Below are 22,189 nucleotides of genomic sequence, written 5' to 3' on the forward strand. Positions count from 1 at the left end.
TGTGGCCAACAGAGCTGGCAGGACTGTGCTGAAGTAATGAGTGTATCAGCAAACTGAGAAAATGAAGTCAGGTCCAGACGCTGCCTCAATGGGGCAGCGTTAAGAGGGGCTGCATGCTCTTATGATGGAGGAGGGAGACAAGAATACACATGCATGTGAACATTCCCACGTGCCAGCACAGAGGCATGCACATAGGTGCACACATGGAGCTACAGGGAAGATGAATGGGAATAGCACGAGCCTGTCAGCTGCCTCATCTGAACAGTTGGGAATCACAGGGCATCATTCAAACTAACAACCAAGCAGAAGCAGAAGCCAATGAAAAGCACAAAACCAAATGCTAAAAAGGTTGTGAGTGACTGTGGATGGCGGCCAAGCAGGAGGCAGGACAGGGTGGTCAGCAACCCTGTTCACACAGCACAATGCAGGGGGCTCAGGGACACCACAGGGGCAATGCAAGACATCAGAACAGCATAAGAAAAAAAAAAATGCAAAGGAAACAAGAGACCAGGGTTCCTATGAACGACTGTGTGGCTCGGAAGTAATGGGCCTCACGGGGTACCTCCCTGGGCCACCACATGGGGTGGACCCTCAGGAGCATGGCTTCCAACATCTGTCCTACTGTGCATGTGACTCTCAAGGGCCCAGAAGATTCTGCCAGCTGGTGGAGGCAGGTTTACTGGGAACAGAAGACCTGGTGTTCTTGACAGTTCTATATCTTTGAGAGACATTTATTTTTTATTTATTTATTTTTTTTGGTCTTTTTGAGACAGGGTTTCCCTGTAGCCCCAGCTGTCCTGGAACTCACTATGTAGACTAGGCTGGCCTTGAACTCACAGAGATCCGCCTGCCACCACGCCTGGCATGAGACATTTACTTTTAAGGGACTTTTGATTCATGTTTGCTTTCATAATTAGTGCTCAGAAGTAATTTATACTGCATTTATTATCCTTTTAAAAAAATGGCTTATGGGGCTGGAGAGATGGCTCAGTGATTAAGAGCACTGGCTGCTCTTGCAGAGGACCCAGGTTCGATTCCTAGCACCCACATGGTGGCTAGCAACTGTCCTAACTCCAGTTCCAAGGGGCCCACACCCTCTTCTGACCTCTGCTGGCATTGCATGACACAGGTGCACTTATGTACATGCAAGCAATACAGTCATACATATTAAATAATTTTTAAAAAATATTTTTTAAAAATTGGTTTGTCATATTTTAGTGCATGTACGTGTGTGAGTGTGTGTGTGTGTGTGTGTGTGTGTGTGTGTGTGTGTGTGTATGTACCATGGTGCACATGTGGAGGTCAGAGGACAATTTTTAGGAGTCAGTTCTCTTTCCATGTGGTTTCCAGGGATCAAACGCAGGTTGTCAGGCTTGGCGGTAAGCACCTTTACCTGCTGGGCCATCTCACCAACTTTTACTTTTCCCTTGGAACAGGTTTCACTGTATGCAGTGCTGGGGTTACAGGCCTGCAGCACCACACCTCGCTTGCTATTCTTTTTCTTTACGTACACATAAAATACCTCTAATAAACACAATCTTTCCAAATCAGGCAAAATTCATTACAGAAATAATAAGTTTAAGGGGGCTGGAGAGATGGTTCAGCTTAAGGTTAAGAACACTGGCTGTTCTTGCAGAAGACCTGGGTTTGAATCCCAGCACCCACAAGGCAGCTAACAACTGTCCCTAACTCCAGTTCCAGGGGATCCAACAGCCTCTTCTGACCTCTGCGGGCATTGCACGACACGGGTGCACTTACCTACGTGCAGGTACTACACGCACACACATAAATAAAAAAATCATAAAAATTTTAAAGAAAGAAATAATAAGCTTAAAACAAAGCTAAAATGAACATAGGACCTTCCCCTGGAACACAACAAAGTCCCAACTGCACTAAGGCTCGACAGACTACTCCTGGCCTGCACAGTGGTCTCACAACTCCATGGGCCTTTCTGAGTGCTTCAGGGCTTGCCTGTTCACAAACCTCAGGCTCTGGTACCAAGCACTCGGAAACCCAGCCACTGCTCAAACATCACATACACCCAAAGATGTAAGAGAGAGGTTGGGGGGGGGGCGTGTCAGAGGATCAGCTAGCCAGCAGGAATGAGCCCTGGGCCAGCTGTGGCTCTCAAGGGAGGGAAGGCAGGCAGGAGGACCATGGGCTCAGGGGCTCGTGTGTGCTCACGGTTGTACAGGGTGATAATATGAAGGCAGTTGAGCAGCTGCCGCTTGTACTCATGGATCCTCTTCACATGCACGTCAAACATGGACGCAGGGTTGATCTTCACCTTGTATTCCTTCTCCAGCAGGGCAGAGAACTTCAGCTTGTTTTCCTGAGAAAGAGAGGACAGGTGACAGAGTCACGGGAGCTGCCTGCAAGCTATCCCAGACTCACCACAACTCTGACTTTCCACCCCGCCTAAGAACACCTGCGTCTCACTAGGAACCAGCATGGAAAAGGCTGAGGGCTCAGAGACCAGAGCTGGGAGCAGAGATGGCATTGGCAGATGGCATAGGAAAACATGAGTGACAATGACAATGGATGTGCTGGTCATACAGAAATAAACGAAAAATGAGAGCCAAGTGCAAACCTGGAACTGTGTGTATGGGGCGGGGGCATAATAAAGGGCACTGCCAGCATGACCTGCGGGCAGGGAACACAAGCAGGGTGCTGGGGGTGAGGCAGAGTGAGAAGTGGTCAAAAAGACTAAAATGGAGAACTGGGCCTTGGAAACACTGCCACAGGCACCCAAGACAGGCCTTCTTGGTGCCCCAGAAATGCTGAGACCAATGACCCTGACAGATGCTACCATGTAGGGACATTCTTAGGTTCCTCTGAGTTAGAGACTTCAGTGACCTGGCTAGGGTCTAACAGAGGCCACAACCTCAGTTCTCCCTGGTGGAAGTGGAACATCCTGCCAATGACTTCCAGAGGTTTCTCCATACTTGCCGCAATGGAGGTGCAGGGTGAAGTCACAGCTTGCATGGGGGTAATACACTTACCCATCTGTCATGTGACCTGAACAAATGTTTCCCCATTTGGAGACCTGAGGGCCAAGAGGCCTACCTGCTTGACCTTGGCTACATCCCTGATGAAGGCCTCATCATCAACCAGTGGCAGCAGCTTCTTCAGTTGGCTCAGGTCAGTTAGGAAACTTTCCCCAATTCTCTAGAGAGTACACAAGAGGACATGTGGGCTCTGTTCACCAAGCCTCAGCCTTCAAAGGGCTGTCCTCCATCTGTTACCCCTCTTCCCTGGGACCTGCCTGCCTCTTTGGGCCCTCATGCCATCCCCCTTCACACCCACAGTTACAGAGCCATGAGGACACAAACTCACAAGCCTCACCAGTCCCTACTTCCCATTATCACTGGCTGTCATAGTGATGCTTTGGATCAACAGAGGGCTTTCTCTCTCCTTCTACCACCATGAACAAAGAAGCCATCTTCTTCCTTCTCCACACAGCAGTAGCAGCAGTTTTCAGAGCATCTGATGAAGGGTCTTCCTGCTGTGTGCTTTCCACTGACTGATCTCCCCTGACTATCTACCACGTGGTCCTGCATGCACACTGCACTGGCCTTCCAGACCACTAGAGGGCACTGGCACTGCACCAGATCTGTGCCCAGAATGGCTGTTACAGGCTTCCCTGGCTTCTTAAGGGAGCCCTCCCTGACCACAGTTCCAAGTAGGCAGTCTTCCCACAGCAGCCTCGGAGAACAGTGCCCTTCAAGGGAGACCTTAGGCACATCCCTCAAGAGTAGCCCTGCAGTCCTGATTCCAGCATAGGACTCTGTATATGAAGGCCTGTGATTGGGGACATAAACCTCCACAGCTATGGCGTACCCAGCATGGTTAGTCCCCTCTCTTAGGCTAGTGGCTGCCACTTAGTTGCCCAAGATAGCTTGTGAGCTGGCACACGGCCAGAGTTGGACCAGTATGGTATACCAAGACCCATGTCCAGGGGTCACTTCTAGTCAACATGCAAGAAACATTCTTACCAGTTCAACAGCCACTCAGAGAAGGGCTTGGTGATCCTGCTCAGTGACTGCTAAAGCAGTGACCCATTGCTCCTGCAGACTCTGATCTGTTGTTCCACAGGATACAAGGCCAGGCCAGGTGCTCACCTCCACAATGATGTCCGCCAGCCCTGGGTTGCACAGCAATAGCCACCGCCGGGGTGTGATGCCATTTGTCTTATTCTGGAACTTCTCTGGCTCCAGTTCATAAAAATCCTTAAAGCTACAAGCACAGAAAGCAGAGAATTACCACAAGTACTGAATTTTCAACCAGGCAAGCAAGGGAATATGAGAGCTTTTCAGGAAACTTCTGAGAAGCCCTTAAGCTCAGCTAGCTGTTTCATTTTCTGAACCATGCAGAACAATTACCATCACTGAAAGCTATGGGACCAGCACAAAGCAGCACATGTCTACCACATGTGGCTGCGGGTCTGTGAGACTCTAATGTCCCAGGGGTTAGAACTTGACTGTTTTCCAGACAGATCTAGGGGAAACTGTCCAGGTGATGAGAGTGAAGACTGAGCAGGCTACAGACCTCAGGACTGCAGGCTCCGTTTCCATACCCATAGACTAGAAAAACACCCAACTTGGAAGTTTGGTGTGGGAATAAATATACAAGCTCTGGGCCAAGTCCCAGAATACAGGAGGCCTTCCACACTGGCTGACATAGCTGAAAGGCCCCCTCACCCTGGGTGCTGCTTGACTGGCAATCATAGTAGGTACTTATTCATCTGATGAGGGGAAGGGAGGGAGGGAGGGAGGGAGGGAAGGAGGGAGGGAGGAAGGAAGGAATTTCTTAATTGTGTTACATCTCTCACTTCTGATGGGACCTAGACATCCAACTCCAGGTGAGACATCCACAGCAGCCAGCAGCAGATGCACTAGTAGTTAAGACAGGCCAAGGAGGCAGGAAAAACAAGAAAGGATGACTAGTGGCAGCAGAGAAGTCTGTCCAATGTCACCACTAAGTCACCTGTGAACGTACTGGTGTGTGATGTGGTAGGGGCCTTGGGCTGCATTAGCATACCCACAAGTGAGTTAGTGGAGCTGTGTGACATACCTTGGTAATGTGTATGTAGTAGAATTTAGAACTGGGCTAGGGGTCAAGAAGAAGGTGCCTCAGCCTGGATGAGACCCTCACTCACACAGACTGCTTCACAATGTCTGAGTGGATCCTTGCTACACCATTCACAGCATGGGACCCAATCACACACAGGTGTGCCATGTTGATTCTCTTGCAGTCCCCTTCCTCGATCACAGACATCCTCCTCAAGCGGTCCACATCCCCAGGAAACAGAGCAGCCACGTGCTAAAGCCAAAAACACAGGGCAGAGAGACTAAATATCCCACAGTGACTGTTGGGGTCCCCAGAGCCAGGGGATAGCCCACCATGCCTACTGGAGATTTCACTACTGTCAAACAAGTCCGAGGGCTGCTGCACCTAGCCCTGCACACCAGTACTCCCCATGCCAGGCCACTTAGCCCAGTGTCCTCAATCAACACTGCCTCAGATGCACTCACAGGAGCCCTGAATCACACACCTCACCCAGGGACGACTCTGTGCTGGGCCTGGGGCCTATATAGCTATTCTGTCTAAGGAGGTCAGGACACCAGACGGGTAGGGAAACCCCACCCAGTTTACAAGAGGAAGCTGGGCTTGAGCAACATTCAACTACATTCTCAGCTGCTCTTTCACCAAAAGGTTAAAGAAGGCATGAAAGGACTGAGATATGCGCAGTGCTAGAATGCTTACAACAGCACACATGAGGCCCTGGCTCATCCCCAGCACCACATGCACACAAAAGTGTAAGAGTTACCCCAAACCTGAGTTCCCTCTGGCCATGTACCACCATCCTCTCTGCAGATAACAAAGAAGAACAGACAGGTTCTGTACCCCCAGTGCAGGCCTGCTCAGAACAGACCTTTTTAAAAAGATCTACATTTAAGCTTCTCATATACATAGCAGATGTCAGGTACAGGGCAAACAGGAGTTCTGCCAGGCCACAGTCCTTAGCTCCCAAAGTAAAGCACTTCCTCTCCTACGTAGGATGAGAACCACTGTGGTGATGCCTGCCCCCCTCCGCACCCCCAGCACTGATGCTCACATCCAGGTGCCTCTGGTTGATGGCATAGATGATATCCAAGTGACGTGGCAATAGCTTCTCAAACATGGACACTGGCCAGCGCTCCAAGGCCTCAGGCAGCACGGTATGGTTGGTGTACGCACAGGTCTTCTTGGTGATCTCCCAGGCCTACATTTGAGAATAGCATGCTTGTTTAGATACAGATGTGTAGGGTGGCACACCCTGGACCTACCAGGGAAGAACCTCATTCCCATCCCTGCTCTCTGCTTTCCAGGTCTGGTCTCCCTTCTCAAAGCTTGTGGATCCGCCCAGGCTAGACACCACACTGACATGACCACTCAGCTCTGACATCCTACACATGTGAACACACACAAATGACCCTGCTTCCTGACTCCACTTCCTGACAATAACCTTTAAATTTCTTCTTCGTAAACCCTCTGCTGCTGGTGAACCAATAATGGAGCAGAGTTCTGTTGGTTTCTATCGAACGGACACCTACAATGCAGAGGACTCTTATGATCATGTGGCCTGCCCTAACTGCCAGGACAACAGGTGACCTGCCATAGGGAACACCCTCAAGGAGAGTGTGTACACCATCCCAGGCCAGAGCAGGACTCTGGTTTCTACAAATGAAACAAGAAACTGGCCTTGTGGTTTTCTGTTGATCTAGTTAAAGCTTGATCAAGAAAACCCTGCTATCCCAATGAATCAAGGACCAAAGAAAACTGAACCACTAAATCAAGTCTATAAATATGAACACTACAGACTTATTTGTGTGTACCCTAGGCTGGTTTTGAACTTGCTATCTTCCTGCCTCAACCTCCAGAGTGCTGTAATTATATGTGTGTGCCGCCATACCTGACTAGTATATTTCATAAAGCTTAACACTTCTAGTTTTTGGGTTTTTTTTTTTTTCCTTTTTGAATCAGGGTCTTCCTGTAGTCCCAGCTGTCCTGGAACTTACTATGTAGACCAGGCTGGCCTTGAACTCACAGAGATCCGCCTGCCTCTGCCTCCCAAGTGCTGGGATTAAAGGTGTGCGCCACCATGCCCAGCCAATTTATTTATTTTTATGTGTCTAAGTGTTATGCCTGCATGTGTGTAAGTACACCCATGTTATGCAATGTCTGCAGAGGACAGAAGAGGGCATCAGATCCCCTGGAACTGGAGCTACGGATGGTTGTTAGCTGCCATGTGGGTGTTGGGACTTGAACTCAGGTCTTCTACAAGAAGTGTTCTTAACTGCTGAGCCATCTCTCCAGTCCCACTTCTAGGTTTTTTCACCAAATTTCGAGAAAATACATTCAAGAATCCTGTCCCTGTCTCTCCTGTCCCCACTGTCTCCATCCCACAGGGCATTCACCTCCTAGGGCCAGAACCCTCCACAGTGCCCCAGTACTCTCAAGAGTGAATCCCCACATCTTCTGAGACTGGGGGAAAGGCCCCATTTCCCAGAACTAGTTCAGCCTGGTATCACTATGGCTGGCATAGCCTAAGGTCTACCAAGGACCTGATCTTCATCCAGGGAAGAGACCATCTTCCTTTCTTGCACTCACCTTGTCCCAGTCCACCTTCTCTACATCCACCAGGATCCGCATTAGCTCAGGAATGGATAGTGCTGGATGAGTGTCATTCAGCTGGATGGCCACCTGTAGGTCACAAGAGGTTCTGTTCAGGTGCCCCACTCCTGGCACCCAAAGTAGTCAGTGGGTATGAAGCCAAGGTATGAAGGAACCAGCCAAGCAGCCCACTTCTGAAGAACATAAAAATGCAGAGGGGCCTGAAGGAGGGGCCAGGAGGGTGCTGACTGCTCTATAGGCAGCCATGACCCACAGGCAGGTGTGACCTGTAACCAGCTATGATCTGTGTGCAGCCATGTTCTGAGCAGGTATAGAAGGGGCTGCAGGATATGTGGTCCCCTCAGGACACTATCCCCTCATCTCAGATGTGACAGTTTTGTTTAGGATGGCTACACTCAGCCTGCCACATGCATTGGACTTTGCCACAGCCTTTCACAGCGGCCTTCCTAACACACAAGAGCTGTGCCGGCCCTTTAAGAGTCCCTGAGATCCAGGGCACATTGCTATCTTGCTTCCACACCTCCCCAAACAAGGAAGAGACTGCAGAGGTCTGAGAACATCCCGTCCCTGTGGTACTGAGCTCACGCCTCAATCACAGACCTTGTCTGGGAACGTCTCGAAACAGGTTCTCACTGGGTCCCGGCAGCCAAACTTGGAGGACTTGAAGCGGCGAATGATGTCCTGGAGGGTGGCAGCCACTACAAAGTACTCCTGCTTCAGCCGCAGCTCCTTCCCCTCGAAGAACTGCAACACAGCACTGCTGCAGCACCCACCAAACCACAGCAACTCTGACAAGCTAGAGGGGCCCTGCATTTGCTTGCCCCTACCACCCTGGAGCTACTTAACCCACCAGGGAGCCAGGTCAGATGCCTAACTCAGGTGGCAGGAAGGAGGTCACACATGGTCAAACCCAGCCTGACAGGCAGGGAGGGGACGAAGAGCAGACAGCATAAGCCACCTAATTACAAGGTGTCTATCCACTGATGAGAGGGACAGGCCTGGGTTTGAGGAGTGCCAAAACCACTAAGAACCAGTACACAGGACAGACATCTGGACTGTGCCTAGTCTCCTAGGTCAGGTGCATCTGGTTTTGGCCTGCAGCATCAATACCTCTGCTACTATGTCCAGATAACTTTAATAAAAGTAAAGAAAAAGTTCACTTTCCAAAGTGCACAACCAACCAAGATAGGCCACTTTCAACAAGTGGGTTTTTGTTTGTTTTTTCATGTTTTGGGGATTAAATCAGGACCTTGCACATTCTAAACACATGTTCCACCATTGACCTACAAGAGCTCTTATTGGATAATAACAAGCCACTAGCCATTAAATCCAGGTGGCTGCAGAAAATTCAGCTGTGACCACTGCCTGGCATGTGACAGGTATGTCCTAACATGCTCCAAATGTGTCCAGACGCTGTTGAAAGATGGGTGCTGCCATTCCCATGGACACATGGGTCATGCAACCATTGGGGAACTACACTGCACAGCAGAGCAGCATTCACAGGCTGCCTGGATCCAATGCTCTACACATAGCATTCTCCATGTGAGTTGAGGAGTCTCTGACCAGACCCAGGAGAGAAGAGACCAAGAGCCTCTGTGAGTCTGTTCAAGGGGAACAATATAGACAGGCTCGCTGGACATCATCAACGATTGTAGCCTGATCTACTACTGCCCAGAGCTGCATGCAATTGGGGCAGTAGGGCTGCTGGCAGCCACACATACAGCCTCACCTCACAGCCTTTGTCGGGTCAACAACAGGTTCTGCTGAACGCCTCAACCTCCAGCTCATTAGTCTATACTTGAAAAAGGGTTGCACACAGTAGTCACTCACGTTGTCATTGGGATACAGCACCCTGGAGATGTTTTCAGCCAAGTTCCTGTCCAGGACAGCTTCGATGTAATCCCCCACGTTGACTAAGGAGAGAGAGTGCCCAGTCAGCAAAGCCTCCTCTGGGGCCCACGGGCCTTGTGAAGGGAGGGTACTACGGCTGCACAGCAGCTTCCTGAAGAAGGCTGATCTGCCTTGGGCCACTGTCATCTTCATCTCACCCCTACAGAAGGATGCATAGTCCCTCCCACAGCACCTCACTCCTACTGTACACCACTAACCCCCAGTCCTTTTCTTGAGGACATATGGTCTAAATGACTATGACCCTGGCTGGCTGCACCCTCACATCATGTCCATACTGCCTCATGCTCACAAGAGAGCTGCAAGGGACCACATGCTTCACAATAACCCACAGCAGAAAGTGTAAAGAAATGGATAGGAGTGGTAAGGGCCAGTGTTTGGATAAACCATCTAAACAAACAAAAGCACAGTGGCCACGGTGGGAACCTACAATCCTTCAGCTTGAAGTCATTGGGTGCCTTGGCAGACCACAGCCTCATGGTGTTGACGGTGTTGTTCTTATAGCCGGGCACTGGGGTGTCGTAGGGCATGGCCAGCACCACCTAACCATGAGAAAGCACATTTAAGGTTGAATCAGCAAAGAACCCCTCCTGCCTGGCCACAGTACCCTGACAGGACAGCTCTAGCCTCCCCATAGGCACCTGACCCTCCTGCTCCCATCCTCTCCTCCCTTCCCCTCTGAGGAAGGTTGAGTTAGCAAAGAACCCCTCCTGCCTGGCCATGGTCCCCTGACAGGACAGCTCTAGCCTCCTCACAGGTACCTGACCCTCCTCCTTCCATGCTCTCCTACCTTCCCCTTTCTGCTGAATACACTCACCTGCCAGAGCCCTTGCCACAGTGCCCTTGAACCCAGGGTGCTATAGTCATCCTGACAATGAGCCATCTCAGAGGGCTGGCAGTGTGCTCTGATACCTTCCCGAGCCACACCTGTGCCTCCCAGCTTTACCTACTTCAGTACTGGCATCAAGTGAAGAGTCCTGGATCTCTCAAGGTGCCATAGCATGAGCCACTCCCCCTCTCCCCATGCCCATGCTCTCCTCACTCACTCTGCTGTGGCAAGCCCAGAATCTGACTAACTCCTACTGGTATCTGTTCCCATGTCCCAATATCTTTGGCAGGTCTCCTCCTATCAGGTGCCTTGACCCCTACCCTTCATGGACCAAAATCAACTCTGACAGAAACATGGCCACTCTGGCATGCTCCCTTCCTGCCAGGCTCAGTCAAGCTGCCTCCCAAAGCCAGTTTAGCTCTGACACCCACAAAGGACAGTGAGCATGGGATTAATGCCAGTGTTCCCTTTCTCTAGTATCTGCTGTCAAGCCTTTCTCCTGCCCTACATGTCCTCATCCACCCGAAGGACAAGTCCAGCCACCCCACAGTCTTCAGAGACAAGACCCTCGTCACACACCACACACACCAACACCCCCCCCACACACACACAGAGACACACTCATTTGCAAGCACACACATTTAGAACATAGGATCCCCTTCTCTGCTCTTTCAGGTTAAAAACAACTTTTTATGGTATTTTTGGCTTGCAAAACATGAGTCTAGACTGCTGTAGTTCCAGGTACCTTATTTAAAATGATGCTCCAGAATATCAGAGAATTCCCTGAACTTACCACAACTGCCCCAGCTGCCTGGTTCCCATGTTTGTTCATTCTTCTACATTATGGATGACTGAGGCTCTCAGATTCTTGTTCCCTGCCCTCCCCTCCTCCAGTGACCAAGGTGTGTGCTCCCTAGAGTAGATTTGGCCTCTTGCACTGCATATCCCTGCCAGCATCACACAGGGGCCAGCCCAGGCCTGGCACACCCACCAGGGGCTCAGCCAGCTCAGACACTACAGTGAACCATGGAGCAGTAGTCAGTGCTCCATGATTTTTCTGGGAGCTGTTCTCATCCCCCTGGGGCCAGTGCTTTTTCTCCTCATCAGGACACGTTTCTGAGCTTACCACTAAGCACTAGCATTTTGTCATCTGTAGCATAAGAACATTCTGGCAGCTACTCCTCAGCACACGGCACAGGCTGAACTGTAGAACCGCTCTGCTAGGTGCTTTGTATTCCACTCCAAGGAGAGCACCCATCAAAGTGTAAATACTTGGGAGCATGAGGAAAATAAATCCTCCTTAAGTCCTCTGAGGAAGCAGCAAGCCCCTCCTCTCACAATGAAGTCGGTAACAACTAAGCCCCTCAGGGTAGTCCCTTTGCTCAACTGCAGCCTGCCCCTTGGGCTGGGCCTCCATACCTGTGTGTCCAGCCACAGGACACCATTAGGGGTGTGTTCCACTCTCCCATAGAAGTGCACAGGCAGCATGTACTCGGGTCGTGCTTTCTCCCATGGGTTGCCATAGCGCAACCAGTCATCAGCCTCTTCAACCTGGAGGGGCAGCCAGGAAGGAAGCTCTCAATATGGAGGAGACAGTGACAGCAGGGTCACCCTGCTATTAGCCTGGGCATGCACATGTGGATACTTCACAGTGTCTAGCACCAAAACATCCAGTTCAAAGTTCCAATCTAGTCAAGCCACATGAACTACTAAAGTAACAAAGTCCTACAAAATTCAGCAAGACATTCTGACAATAAATGAGAAGGGGAATGTTCTAGAGATAAGGTTGGTTACTCAATTCTGAATATGTCAAGAATGACATTATACCTCAATAAAGTAGCTGTTAAAAAGGGGGCTAGAGAGATGACTCAGTGGTTAAAGCAATTGCTGAGCAAGCAAGAGAACTAGAATTCAGATGCTCAGAACCAATGTTGATGATAGACGGATGTGACAACCCTCCTTTAATTCCAGCCTCAGCAGGTGGAGACAGGGCACCCCTAAACCACTCTGCCTAGCACGACCAGCCACACTAATGAGCTCTAGGTTTGATGGAAGACTCCGTCTGAATCAATAAGGAAGAAAATGATTAGCCACATAAACCTCAGTCCACTACATGCACGGGCAGACAGGTGCATATATGCACACCCACACACATGTCCCCACACATGCCAAAAAATGCATATACACACATGGACATCACACACACACACAAAATGGAGAAAGAAAAAAATTCAGTAAAAACCTACTGCTTGGGGGAAAAAAGTTACTATCAAAAACTGTTCATAACTCCAGTTCCAGGAGATCTGATGCCCTCTTCTGACCTCTGCAGGCTTCGCACTTACATACATGGAGGCAATACACTCATACATATAAAATAAAAATAATAACAAAAATATTTTTTAAAGGAAAGTCATAGTGCAGAACAAGCATGGTGCTATCCACACTCCTGTAATTGTAGGTGGAAGCAGGAAGACCAGGAACTCAAGGCCAGCCTTGGTTACTTAGTGAGTTTGAGGTCAGCCTGCACTACCTGAGGCCTTATCTTAAAACAAAACAAAAAGCAAAAAACATACTGCAAATCTGTGTGTACCATGGGCTATACTGTGGCTGGGAAGGCAGCCAACAGGAAGGCATAGAACACATTAAGTAGAGGATGCTGCCGCTGGACCAAGCGGCATGTTCTCTAAACAGCATGTTAGACAAGTACCCATCAACTGAGTTACATAATCTCTGAAATAATTTTTTTTTAAATGGTTCTTGCACAGAAGTAGAAGAACCACTAGAGAAGAGTCTCTGGGGTGTTCAGAAGGTGAGGTGGCTTCACCATGCATCTCTTTATTCCCAAGAGGACTTTTCTGTGCATGGAGACTGATCCCGTCGTTAGACTTTATGGCAGCATTTCCCAGTAGTCTATCACTGAGATTCTTCAGTAGCACAGCCTGCTGTACCCTGAAGAGTAATCCTAAGTCATCTGCGGATGTAGCACCTTCCTAAATGTAAAAGGCAGCAGGCCAACCCTTAGGTCCCATTCTCTGTTCTTTCACCAGAGAGCTCAGAGGGCTGCAGCCCGTCTGCCACTTGTTGCTATCCAACCACTGTCCACATTGATTTCTGCTATAGCTAAAGCCACTCACAAAAAAATTGAGGATCCCATAGAAAGTGAGCTGTGTGTTCACTCACTTGACATCCAAACTTTTTGAGGAAGTGGTAAGAGGTGGAAGGTGGAAGACCTCAGAGAAAACAAATGTTGATGTGGTAAAAGAAACCTTAACCCAAGTCCAGCTTTTGCTTTACCTATGACTTCAGGTTAAAAAAAAATTTTTTTTCTTTGCCTTAACCTTGAGATCTCTCACTTCAACCTTGTGAGTGCTGAGGTTTCATAGGTCCCACCATGGCTGATCCCAAATGATATCAACCAAACCATTCTTTTCAAGTGCCTCGGTTGTGTCTTCCCTAGACCTGGCTGAGGACAGGTCCTCTTCACCAATGAGGCCCTGACCACCTCACCTGGCTACAATTTGGCACTCTAACACTGAAGGTTGCTTTCCCCAAGGACCACTATCACTGAGCTTTGAAAATCAGGTCTCCAACCCCACAGCAGGCCACCCTCCACTGGTATTGGGAGTGAAGACAAAGGGTAGGAACCAAAGCTACAATAATTGCTTTCTTTTCTAGTCTAGTCCATTATTTTGAGACAGGGTCTTGCTATGCAGCCCTGACTGGCCTGAAACTCACAATGTAGACAAGACTGGATTCCAACCTGTGATGATCCTCCTGCCTCTGTTTCTGAAGGGCTGGAATTATGACAGCAGTCACCACACCTAGCTTTGCTTTTCTAACTATTCAACTGTCCCAGAGCATAAATAGCAGTGCTACCGCCTGCCCTATGTTCAAGCATCCCAAACACCAGCACAGAACTCATGGTGTCCTAGCCCACACTGCTGGTGGCTCCCTGCAGTCTCTTGAAGTCTTAGAAGGGTTTATGTGTCCTCCCACCAGACTTCCCTATCACCACACAGAAAATGTTGCAAAAGACTCACACAGAACTAGCCTGGCCAGGACCCCGGAACCGAAGCAGCTGGCTTTATTCAGGGAGTGCGGAGCACAGACAGCCGAACTCCAAGAGTATGCATTCACTTTTGTGTAGGAATGAGAACTGGAAATCAGTGGAGACACCTAAACTCACTCACCTGCCAACCATTGACAATCTTCTGATTGAAAATCCCAAATTCATAGCGGATTCCATAGCCATATGCAGCCAGGCCCAGGGTGGCCATTGAATCAAGAAAGCAGGCTGAAAAATCCAATCACAAATCATAGACCATCAGAAGAACCAAGACTGTAGACACAAAAATTTCAACAGAATAGGGCTGATGAGGTGACAGGGAGTCAGTGGTGACCAGAGACACCTCAGGTTTCACAAAAGGGAACACTGGAGTCCCCTAACCTGAGAGCAGGGGGTGAAGGTGAGGAATCTCAGAGATCATGATGAAGTCCCCAGCTTGCTCTCAAACATGCACAGAGGCAAGAGGTCTCCAGCCTTCTGCACATTCTATTTAAATCCATAGCTGACAATAGGGATACATCTGAGTATTCATAGGTGAGGAATCAGACACAGAAATGGGGCATGTCACCAAAGAAGCCCTTGTTCCCATCAAAAATTCTGAGAAATAAATAAAAGCAATGTTTTAAACAAAGATGCTGAACACAGAAGAAAGCCGTGTTAAACTTCTAGCTTAAAGGGGTGGCAGCTGGAGTACAGCTCAGTGGCAGAGCACTTATCAGGCATGGGCAACGCTGAGTTCATCCTGAGCATCACAAGGAAAGGAGGGAGAGGAGGCAAACAGGGAAGAAGGGAGAGAGGGAGGACTCCACATGGAATACTAGTCAATAAAATATATGTCCAGTTCATTAAATGCAGACACTTGGATGCTGGGCACCCTGTTGAGCGAGAGGGATGAGGAAGACCTGGACTCATTCTTCCAAGAAGAAAACAAGCCAGATCAAATCATTGTGGATTCACAAGAATTCACAGAAGAGGCTGGAAGGGGAGAAGGAAGCATCCAGGTATAGGCCACATAGAGCAGGTGTTAAGAGTGGCTGGCACCACAGGACATGAACACACTGCAATGAGTACAAAGGAAGAGATGGGACCACCTTGAGATAAGAGGCCAGTTCACCGGCAGGCCCCAAGGCTGCTGCAGAGGGTTAAGGAACATGGGGGAGAGGTGGAGAGGTGGGGAGGCTGAGGCTTCCAGCCAGGAAGGAATACAGGCTCCGCATTTAATGAGCAAGGACAAGGCAGTACGGGGACAGTGACAAGTTTTAAGGCTGGATGCAGAGTAGCTGAAACCCCAGCAGCAGGGGGCACCTGGGAAGTACCCCACCTCCAAAGCCAGGGCTGAGGAGGAGGTTGTGGAGGCGGGGTGGAGATTGGGCAGGCAAGGCAAGTTTTTCCTTTCTGTAGATTTTCTTTCTGTAGATTCCTGTACAGTTTTTATTTGAAAGAAACATGTTACTTTATAAATCTCAAAGAATTTAGGTCAAAATTTGAAAATATACTCCTTATACACACAGATACATTTTAGAGCATATTGCAATTTATAAAATGGCATATCTCAGTTTATAAAAGGTCTAGGTATGGAAGAACTTGGGCCAGGACACTCTTCCTCCCTCACCCTACCCTAAAGCCAGACTGCGATCAGCTTCCCTGTTCTTTACCTAGTTCACTCTACTCAAAAAGTCTGCAAAAATACCTAAAACAGAAAATATCACTTCTCAAATGCAGTAGCCAGAGAAAGCGGCACTGCTTAAGACTTGGCCTTGTTTTAGGAGCCATCAGCCGCTCTGTTGGAGCTGCAGCCTCGCTGCATGTAGGCAGCACTCCCAAGGCACTGGCTTTGGGTCCTAGAAAGTGGTGGGCATGCTGGGAACTTCCTTGGTACCACTGACCCAAGGCTGACCAACACAGCTTCATGTTAAGCACAAAGTGCCCTGGCTAAAGGACAACATATGCTTTCCATTTTTCTCTACTGATGGCAAGTATTTTGACCTGAGGGAGGCCAGTTTGCATTGACGGATGGGCAGCAGTAACGTGGGGCACTGTCTTTGCCCTGTGATCCTCCACCAGGCCAACAGATTAGAGAGACCTTATTACCTGCCAGTCGCCCCAGGCCACCATTCCCAAGGCCAGCATCCTCTTCTATTTCCTCTAGTTCTTCCAAGTCTAACCCCAACTGCAAAAAACAAAAAGGGTAACATTTCAATATTATTTAAAATACTGTCCTTCCAAGTTGAAAGATACTTAAATCTTAGAGTTTATACTAAGGGTCTGCTTTCTTACAGACTGAAAACCCAATGATAAAATTTAATGTTAAATCAATGCACAGAAATGGGAAGTTTTAGGTATTCCAAAAACTAGTAAAGGTATGTTTACCTGGGTGTGGTATCCACATCTATAATCCCAGCACTTAGGAGGTTTAAGGCATCACAGGACATGAACAGGAAGATTTCAAATTCAAGGCCAGCCTAGACTACATACATAGTAAAACCCAAGAAATGTTTAATAGCCACAAATATTTATTGTCAGGCCTGCTAACTATTTATAGTAGCAGATTTAACATGTTGCTTAAATATGGAACCAGTGGTTTTGATGAGTCGGAGGTATTCATTTTTACTTTTGCTGACTGTGCTTTTCATGTCAAAAAACCACAGCCCCATCCAAGGTCATGAAGATTTAGTCCTATATATTCTTCTCAAAGTTTTGACTCTTACATTTAGGTCTGTGATGCCAGAAGTGGTGCACACCGGTAGGATATGCTGAAGAGGCTGATGCAGGAGGATCACATCTAGGTCTGTGATTCATTTTGAATTAATCTGTCTACTTGAAGTCAAACTTCACTTATCTGCATGTGACAGCCAAGTGTCCCAGCATCATTTATTGAAGATACTATTCTTTCTCCATTGAATTACTTTGGTGTCCTTTTAAAATTTTTTTAAAAATTTTGCCAGGTGTGGTGACACATGCCTTCAATCCCAACACTTGGGAGGTAGAGGTAGGCAGATCTCTGTGAGTTTGAGGCCAGCCTGGTCTACATAGTGAGTTCCATGCCAGCTGGGGCTATAGGGAGACCCTGTCTCAAAAAGACAAAATAATAATAATAAATAAAAATTTTCTCTCTGCAGCCCAGGCTGGCCCCACACTTGGATTCCTCCGGAATGCTGGGATTACAGGTGTGCATAACCCACATTCCTTTCCTTTTCTTTAAGATGTATTTTTATTGCCAGGCATGGTGGTACATACCTTTAATCCTAGCACTCAAGAGGTAGAGGCAGGCAGATCTCTGTGAGTTCAAGGCTAGCATGGTCTACAAAGTGAATTCTAGGTCTGGGGTTATAGGGAGACCCTGTCTCAAAAAAAAAGTTTAAAGAAAAACAATATACAAAGTTTAAAGGTTTCATGCTTACCTGTATTATCTTGTTTCTTTTCTTTTCTTTTTTTAAAAAAAATATTTTATTTATTATTATTTTTTTATGTGTATGCATGTATTGCCTGCATGTAGGTAAGTGTATCCATGTTGTGCAATGCCCACGGAGGTCAGAAGAGGGCATCGGATTCCCTGGAACTGGAGTTACAGACAGTTGTTAGCTGCTATGTGGGTACTGGGATTCGAACCTGGGTCTTCTGCAAGAACATTCAGTGTCCTTAACTGCTAAGCCATCTCTCTAGCCCTATCTTAAGTTTTTATAACTTAAGTTATACAAACTTTAGTTTGTAATACAAACTAAAAACAGATATTACATATTTATAGAAGACACGATGCCCGAAATCTATACTATATGTAAGAATTGTACAAAGACAAAAGTATTTCCTCCAAAATACTTCATACAACTATAAAATTCACACAAGATGTGACTCAGACTATGCATTCTGTTACCCACACAGGCATGTTCTAACTCAAACTCAGCAAACAGAACTTAGTGACAAGTGACCTGTGGGTAACCTCTCTCTTAGATCATTTTCAGCATGAGATTCCCACTTCAGGGAGTAAAGCTTTTGTTCTGTTTGTCCCACCAAGTGAGATTATGTGCCACTGACTTTGCTCTTCACTTAACCCTGGCTGTGGTTTAGACTTGAAATGTCCCCCAAGACTCAACTGTCAATGGGGAGGTTCCAGGTGCAGCAGTGTTCAGAGGTGGGGCCTTGACAGGTGGCTGGATCCTGTAGGCTGTGACTTCATCAATGGGTTAATCTGATGATGAATTCATAGGCTGACTCAAGACTATAGGGTGAGGTCTAGTTAAAACTCACCAGAGGGTCTGCTCTTAAACAGTGCCTCTTGCCCCCAGCCCTTCCTACCCTCTGATTCCTGGCTCCTGTGAGGGAAGCATCCTCTTCTGCCACATGATCTGGCTGCCACAACATGCTATCTGCCTCAGGCCCAATGAAACCAGGAGCCAAAAATGAACTCTTTCTTCTTTAACTGGTTTCTCTTAAGTATTTTGTCATAGCAATAAAATGGTGACAAATACAGCCCTGGAGAAAGAGGGAATGAGGGTCCTCAAAGACTCACCCATTCTGGACTTAGGGAACTTATGTCCCAACCAAGACCCAGCTCCTTGTACCTAAGCCCAGCAAGAACAAATCAGGGTGGGGTAACGAGGGGAGGACCCTCTGAAAACTTTCTCACACTCATGGCCAGCAGGGAGGAGCTGCAGAGAACTTCCCCACTGGAGACCAGGGTTCTAGGGAAGAGAGAGAAGGCTGAGACAGGCTAGGCAGACAGTGCTGCTACCAAGCACAGCTCTGCTCAAGCTACAAAGGACCTGGCAGGAATTCTCTCAGAATGCTCTAATGAGGAGCCCTTGGAAGGGTGGGCTTCTTCCTCTCTCACACCTACAAGGTATTAGAGTTTCAAACAGCAGCAGCCTCCCCACTCCCTAACAGGGTCCCACTCACTTTGGATTTCTCAAGCCTGAAAAAGGGAACTGAGCTGATGAGCACTTTGGCCTTTGAAGTCAAGGGAAGCAGATTCTTCTAAGAGGCAGCCTGCCTTTCCTTTCATCTCCAAAGACAAGATAAGCAGATTCTGCCTGTTAACCAGAGATTTTAGGAGCTGTTTTAGTACAGCAGCTTTTCCTTATCTTAGGGGGACAAAAAAGTAAACACTTCCTGACCCAGATCCTGGCTGGCAGACAGAACAGAGCCAGGTTTACAAGCCCTGCTTTTCCTGCTCCCGCCCCCACCTGATTTTTTCTCAAAAAATTTCCCGCCTTCTGCACCCTGAAGCCCCCGTATATAAGCCCCAGCTCACAATCCGTGGGCTGACATTTTCCCTTCCCCGAAGGGAATGTGTCCTGTGCGAAATAAAGCTCTATCCCGCTGACAGTTTTTATCTGTGTCTCGGTGCCTCAGCCTCCATTCGCTCGTTCTCTGCCAACTTTTTACCTATCACAAGGTGCAATGAGTTCAGGAGGATGTCTCGGGATGAGTGAGGGAAACCAGATGTGGGCCATGCCATTGTCAAAACCTACCTCTAAGATGGGAATGGGAAGTACAATATTTTCTAGAAACTTCCAAACCACAGCTTGAAGATTCAATCCAGTCCTCCTATAGTAAGTCCATGTAGTGTAGTCCCTTGTAGTCTTACTTTTTCACCCTCAGGAAGAGGTATGTTGCCCGTCAGCCCAGGCAAGTCAGAACACGCCATTTCTAGAGGATGAAAGTCTTAACATTGGTGCTAACTGTGCAGGAACTGGATTAAACATACCTGATAAATAGCTTCATCACAGGCTGTCTGAAGGCCCAGGTTCACCATGGTGTTCTGCAGTGTGCGGCCCATGTAGAATTCCAAGGAAAGGTAATAAATACGCTGAGGAAGCAAAGCAAAATCTTAGGTTTCCCTTATGTCCCCACACCAAGGAGGTGCAACAGGGAAGGAATCATAAAGCACCTAGGTAGGGCTTTCACATGAAGCTAACACTGGCACCTCACTTATAGGGCAACCTGTCTCCTCCCACCCTGCAGTGCATAGAACTGAGGAGTCAGGTCAGCCTAGAGACTGAACAAAGCTTCCCTAGCTGGCCTCTCACCAGCTGTGTGCCCTTAGGCAAGTTCTGTTTTCGCAGCTCTAGGTGGGATAAAATAGCCTACAAAGGAGGAAATACTTCCAAGTATTAAATGCAAGCTGGGCATGGTATGTGCTCCTGTTGCCTAGCTACTTTGGAAGCTGAGGCAGGAGGATGACTTGAGCCCAGGAGTATGACCCAAGTCTGAAGCATATAAAGCCCTGAGGGCAGCTTCTGAAGCCCACAATAAGTGCTCAATAAACAGGTGTGCAGGCAGCAGCTGCTCCAGGCCCAGGACTCATTCTCACCAGGTAAAGTCTGGCTTATACTGGCTGCCTGGTGGATTGGCTGGTGGGGGTGAGAGGGGGTAGGGGGTGTTTCCATGCTAAGTGAGGTGCTTTGGCATGCAACTAACCTGGACTATGGCCACACACAATGCTATCAGATCCAGTAGGTTCTAAGAGCTCAGAAATCAATACCCCACAGACAGGTGCTATGGCATGCAAAGGGTCTTAGCGGTCACCTCAAAACTAAGTTCTCTGTGACTTCCCAGGACCAAGGAGAACTTTCAGCCAAGTTCCCTTAGCTACCAGATGAGATTTCCCGAAAGAGGAACCAGATGGCTTACAGTCTTCTACATTTTGTTAACCACAAAACACTAATTCCTCAGGAATAAAGACTGACAGTAACTATAGAGCTCCAGGGTAGATTTTTGTTACACACCCTCGACCTTACCCTCAGGCCCACTCAGCATAGCAGAGAATCCTTACAAACTGTTGCTCAGTCTGTGAGTTGACAACTTTATTGTAGGCCATGCTCAGCTTTCTAATGAATTCCTTTAAGAGCTGAGTTCTTCATTGAGTTCCCTTAAAAATCATTTCCTATCCCTCTAAAAATTGCCTGTATCCCCACTTCCTCCCACCCTGTGCACAGGGTATTTAAGCTGCAACCGTCGGCCACTAGATCTCACTCTAGCATGACTTATCAAAGTAAGGCCTGGTTGGGCCTGGTGGCACATGCCTGCCACCCAGCTACCTCGGAGGATTACAAGTCCAAAGCTTGCTGTCCTAGTTTGTCTCTCCATTGCTGTGACAAAACACTCTGATCACTACCAACTTGGGGAGGAAAGGGTTTATTTAGCTTATATATCGCGGGTCACAGTTCATCCAGGAGCCCACGGTAGGAATTCAGGGCAGGACCCTGGAGGCAGGAGCTGGAGCACAGGCCATGGAGGAGTGCTGCTTACTGACTTGCTCTTCTGGCCCCTGCTCAGCCTGCTTTTTTATGCAACACAGGCCCACCTGCCCAAAGGTGGCACCACCCACAGTGGGCTGGACCCTCCCACATCACTCATCAAGAAGATGCCCTTCAGACATGGCCACAGGCCAGTCCAATAGAGGAAATTCCCCAATTGAGGCTCCCTCAACCCAGGTGTGTCAAGTTGACACTAAAGCTACCCAGAATACTTGCCAAGACAACTTAGTGAGACCCTGTCTCAAAATGAAAAATTTAAAAGCTGGGTATATAGCTCAAGGTAGAGCACCTGTCTAGTAGGCATGAAGCCCTGGGTTCAATCCCCAGCACAGAAAGGAAAGACAGACTGGCAACAAGGTAGGGTGGAGGGGCTCAGATGGGACAGAGTATATAGACTGGCAGCTGTCAAGCCCAAGGCTATGAGCTCAGGGAGTGTGGGGGACGACAGCTAAC

The 22,189-nt window shown here is 48.3% G+C and overlaps 1 protein-coding gene across 1 annotated transcript in view; it reads right to left on the minus strand.

Moving 5' to 3' along the window:
* Positions 1–22,189, minus strand: part of Pygb (glycogen phosphorylase B) — a 52,094-nt gene that overhangs the window by 11,276 nt on the left and 18,629 nt on the right. Inside the window, exons 2-14 of the mRNA XM_008851180.2 lie at positions 20,185–20,286; positions 16,572–16,650; positions 14,605–14,708; positions 11,834–11,965; positions 10,016–10,127; positions 9,508–9,590; positions 8,278–8,421; positions 7,654–7,746; positions 6,119–6,265; positions 5,159–5,322; positions 4,122–4,236; positions 3,067–3,168; positions 2,185–2,332 (exon numbers count right to left, since the gene is read on the minus strand). Coding sequence (XP_008849402.1) covers positions 2,185–2,332; positions 3,067–3,168; positions 4,122–4,236; positions 5,159–5,322; positions 6,119–6,265; positions 7,654–7,746; positions 8,278–8,421; positions 9,508–9,590; positions 10,016–10,127; positions 11,834–11,965; positions 14,605–14,708; positions 16,572–16,650; positions 20,185–20,286 — 1,525 coding nt within the window. The remainder of the gene's footprint in view (positions 1–2,184; positions 2,333–3,066; positions 3,169–4,121; positions 4,237–5,158; positions 5,323–6,118; positions 6,266–7,653; positions 7,747–8,277; positions 8,422–9,507; positions 9,591–10,015; positions 10,128–11,833; positions 11,966–14,604; positions 14,709–16,571; positions 16,651–20,184; positions 20,287–22,189) is intronic.

This window comes from Nannospalax galili, unplaced genomic scaffold (assembly GCF_000622305.1).
Source record: "Nannospalax galili isolate Female #2095 unplaced genomic scaffold, S.galili_v1.0 scaffold1626, whole genome shotgun sequence".
In the NCBI taxonomy this organism is placed as follows: Eukaryota; Metazoa; Chordata; class Mammalia; order Rodentia; family Spalacidae; genus Nannospalax; species Nannospalax galili.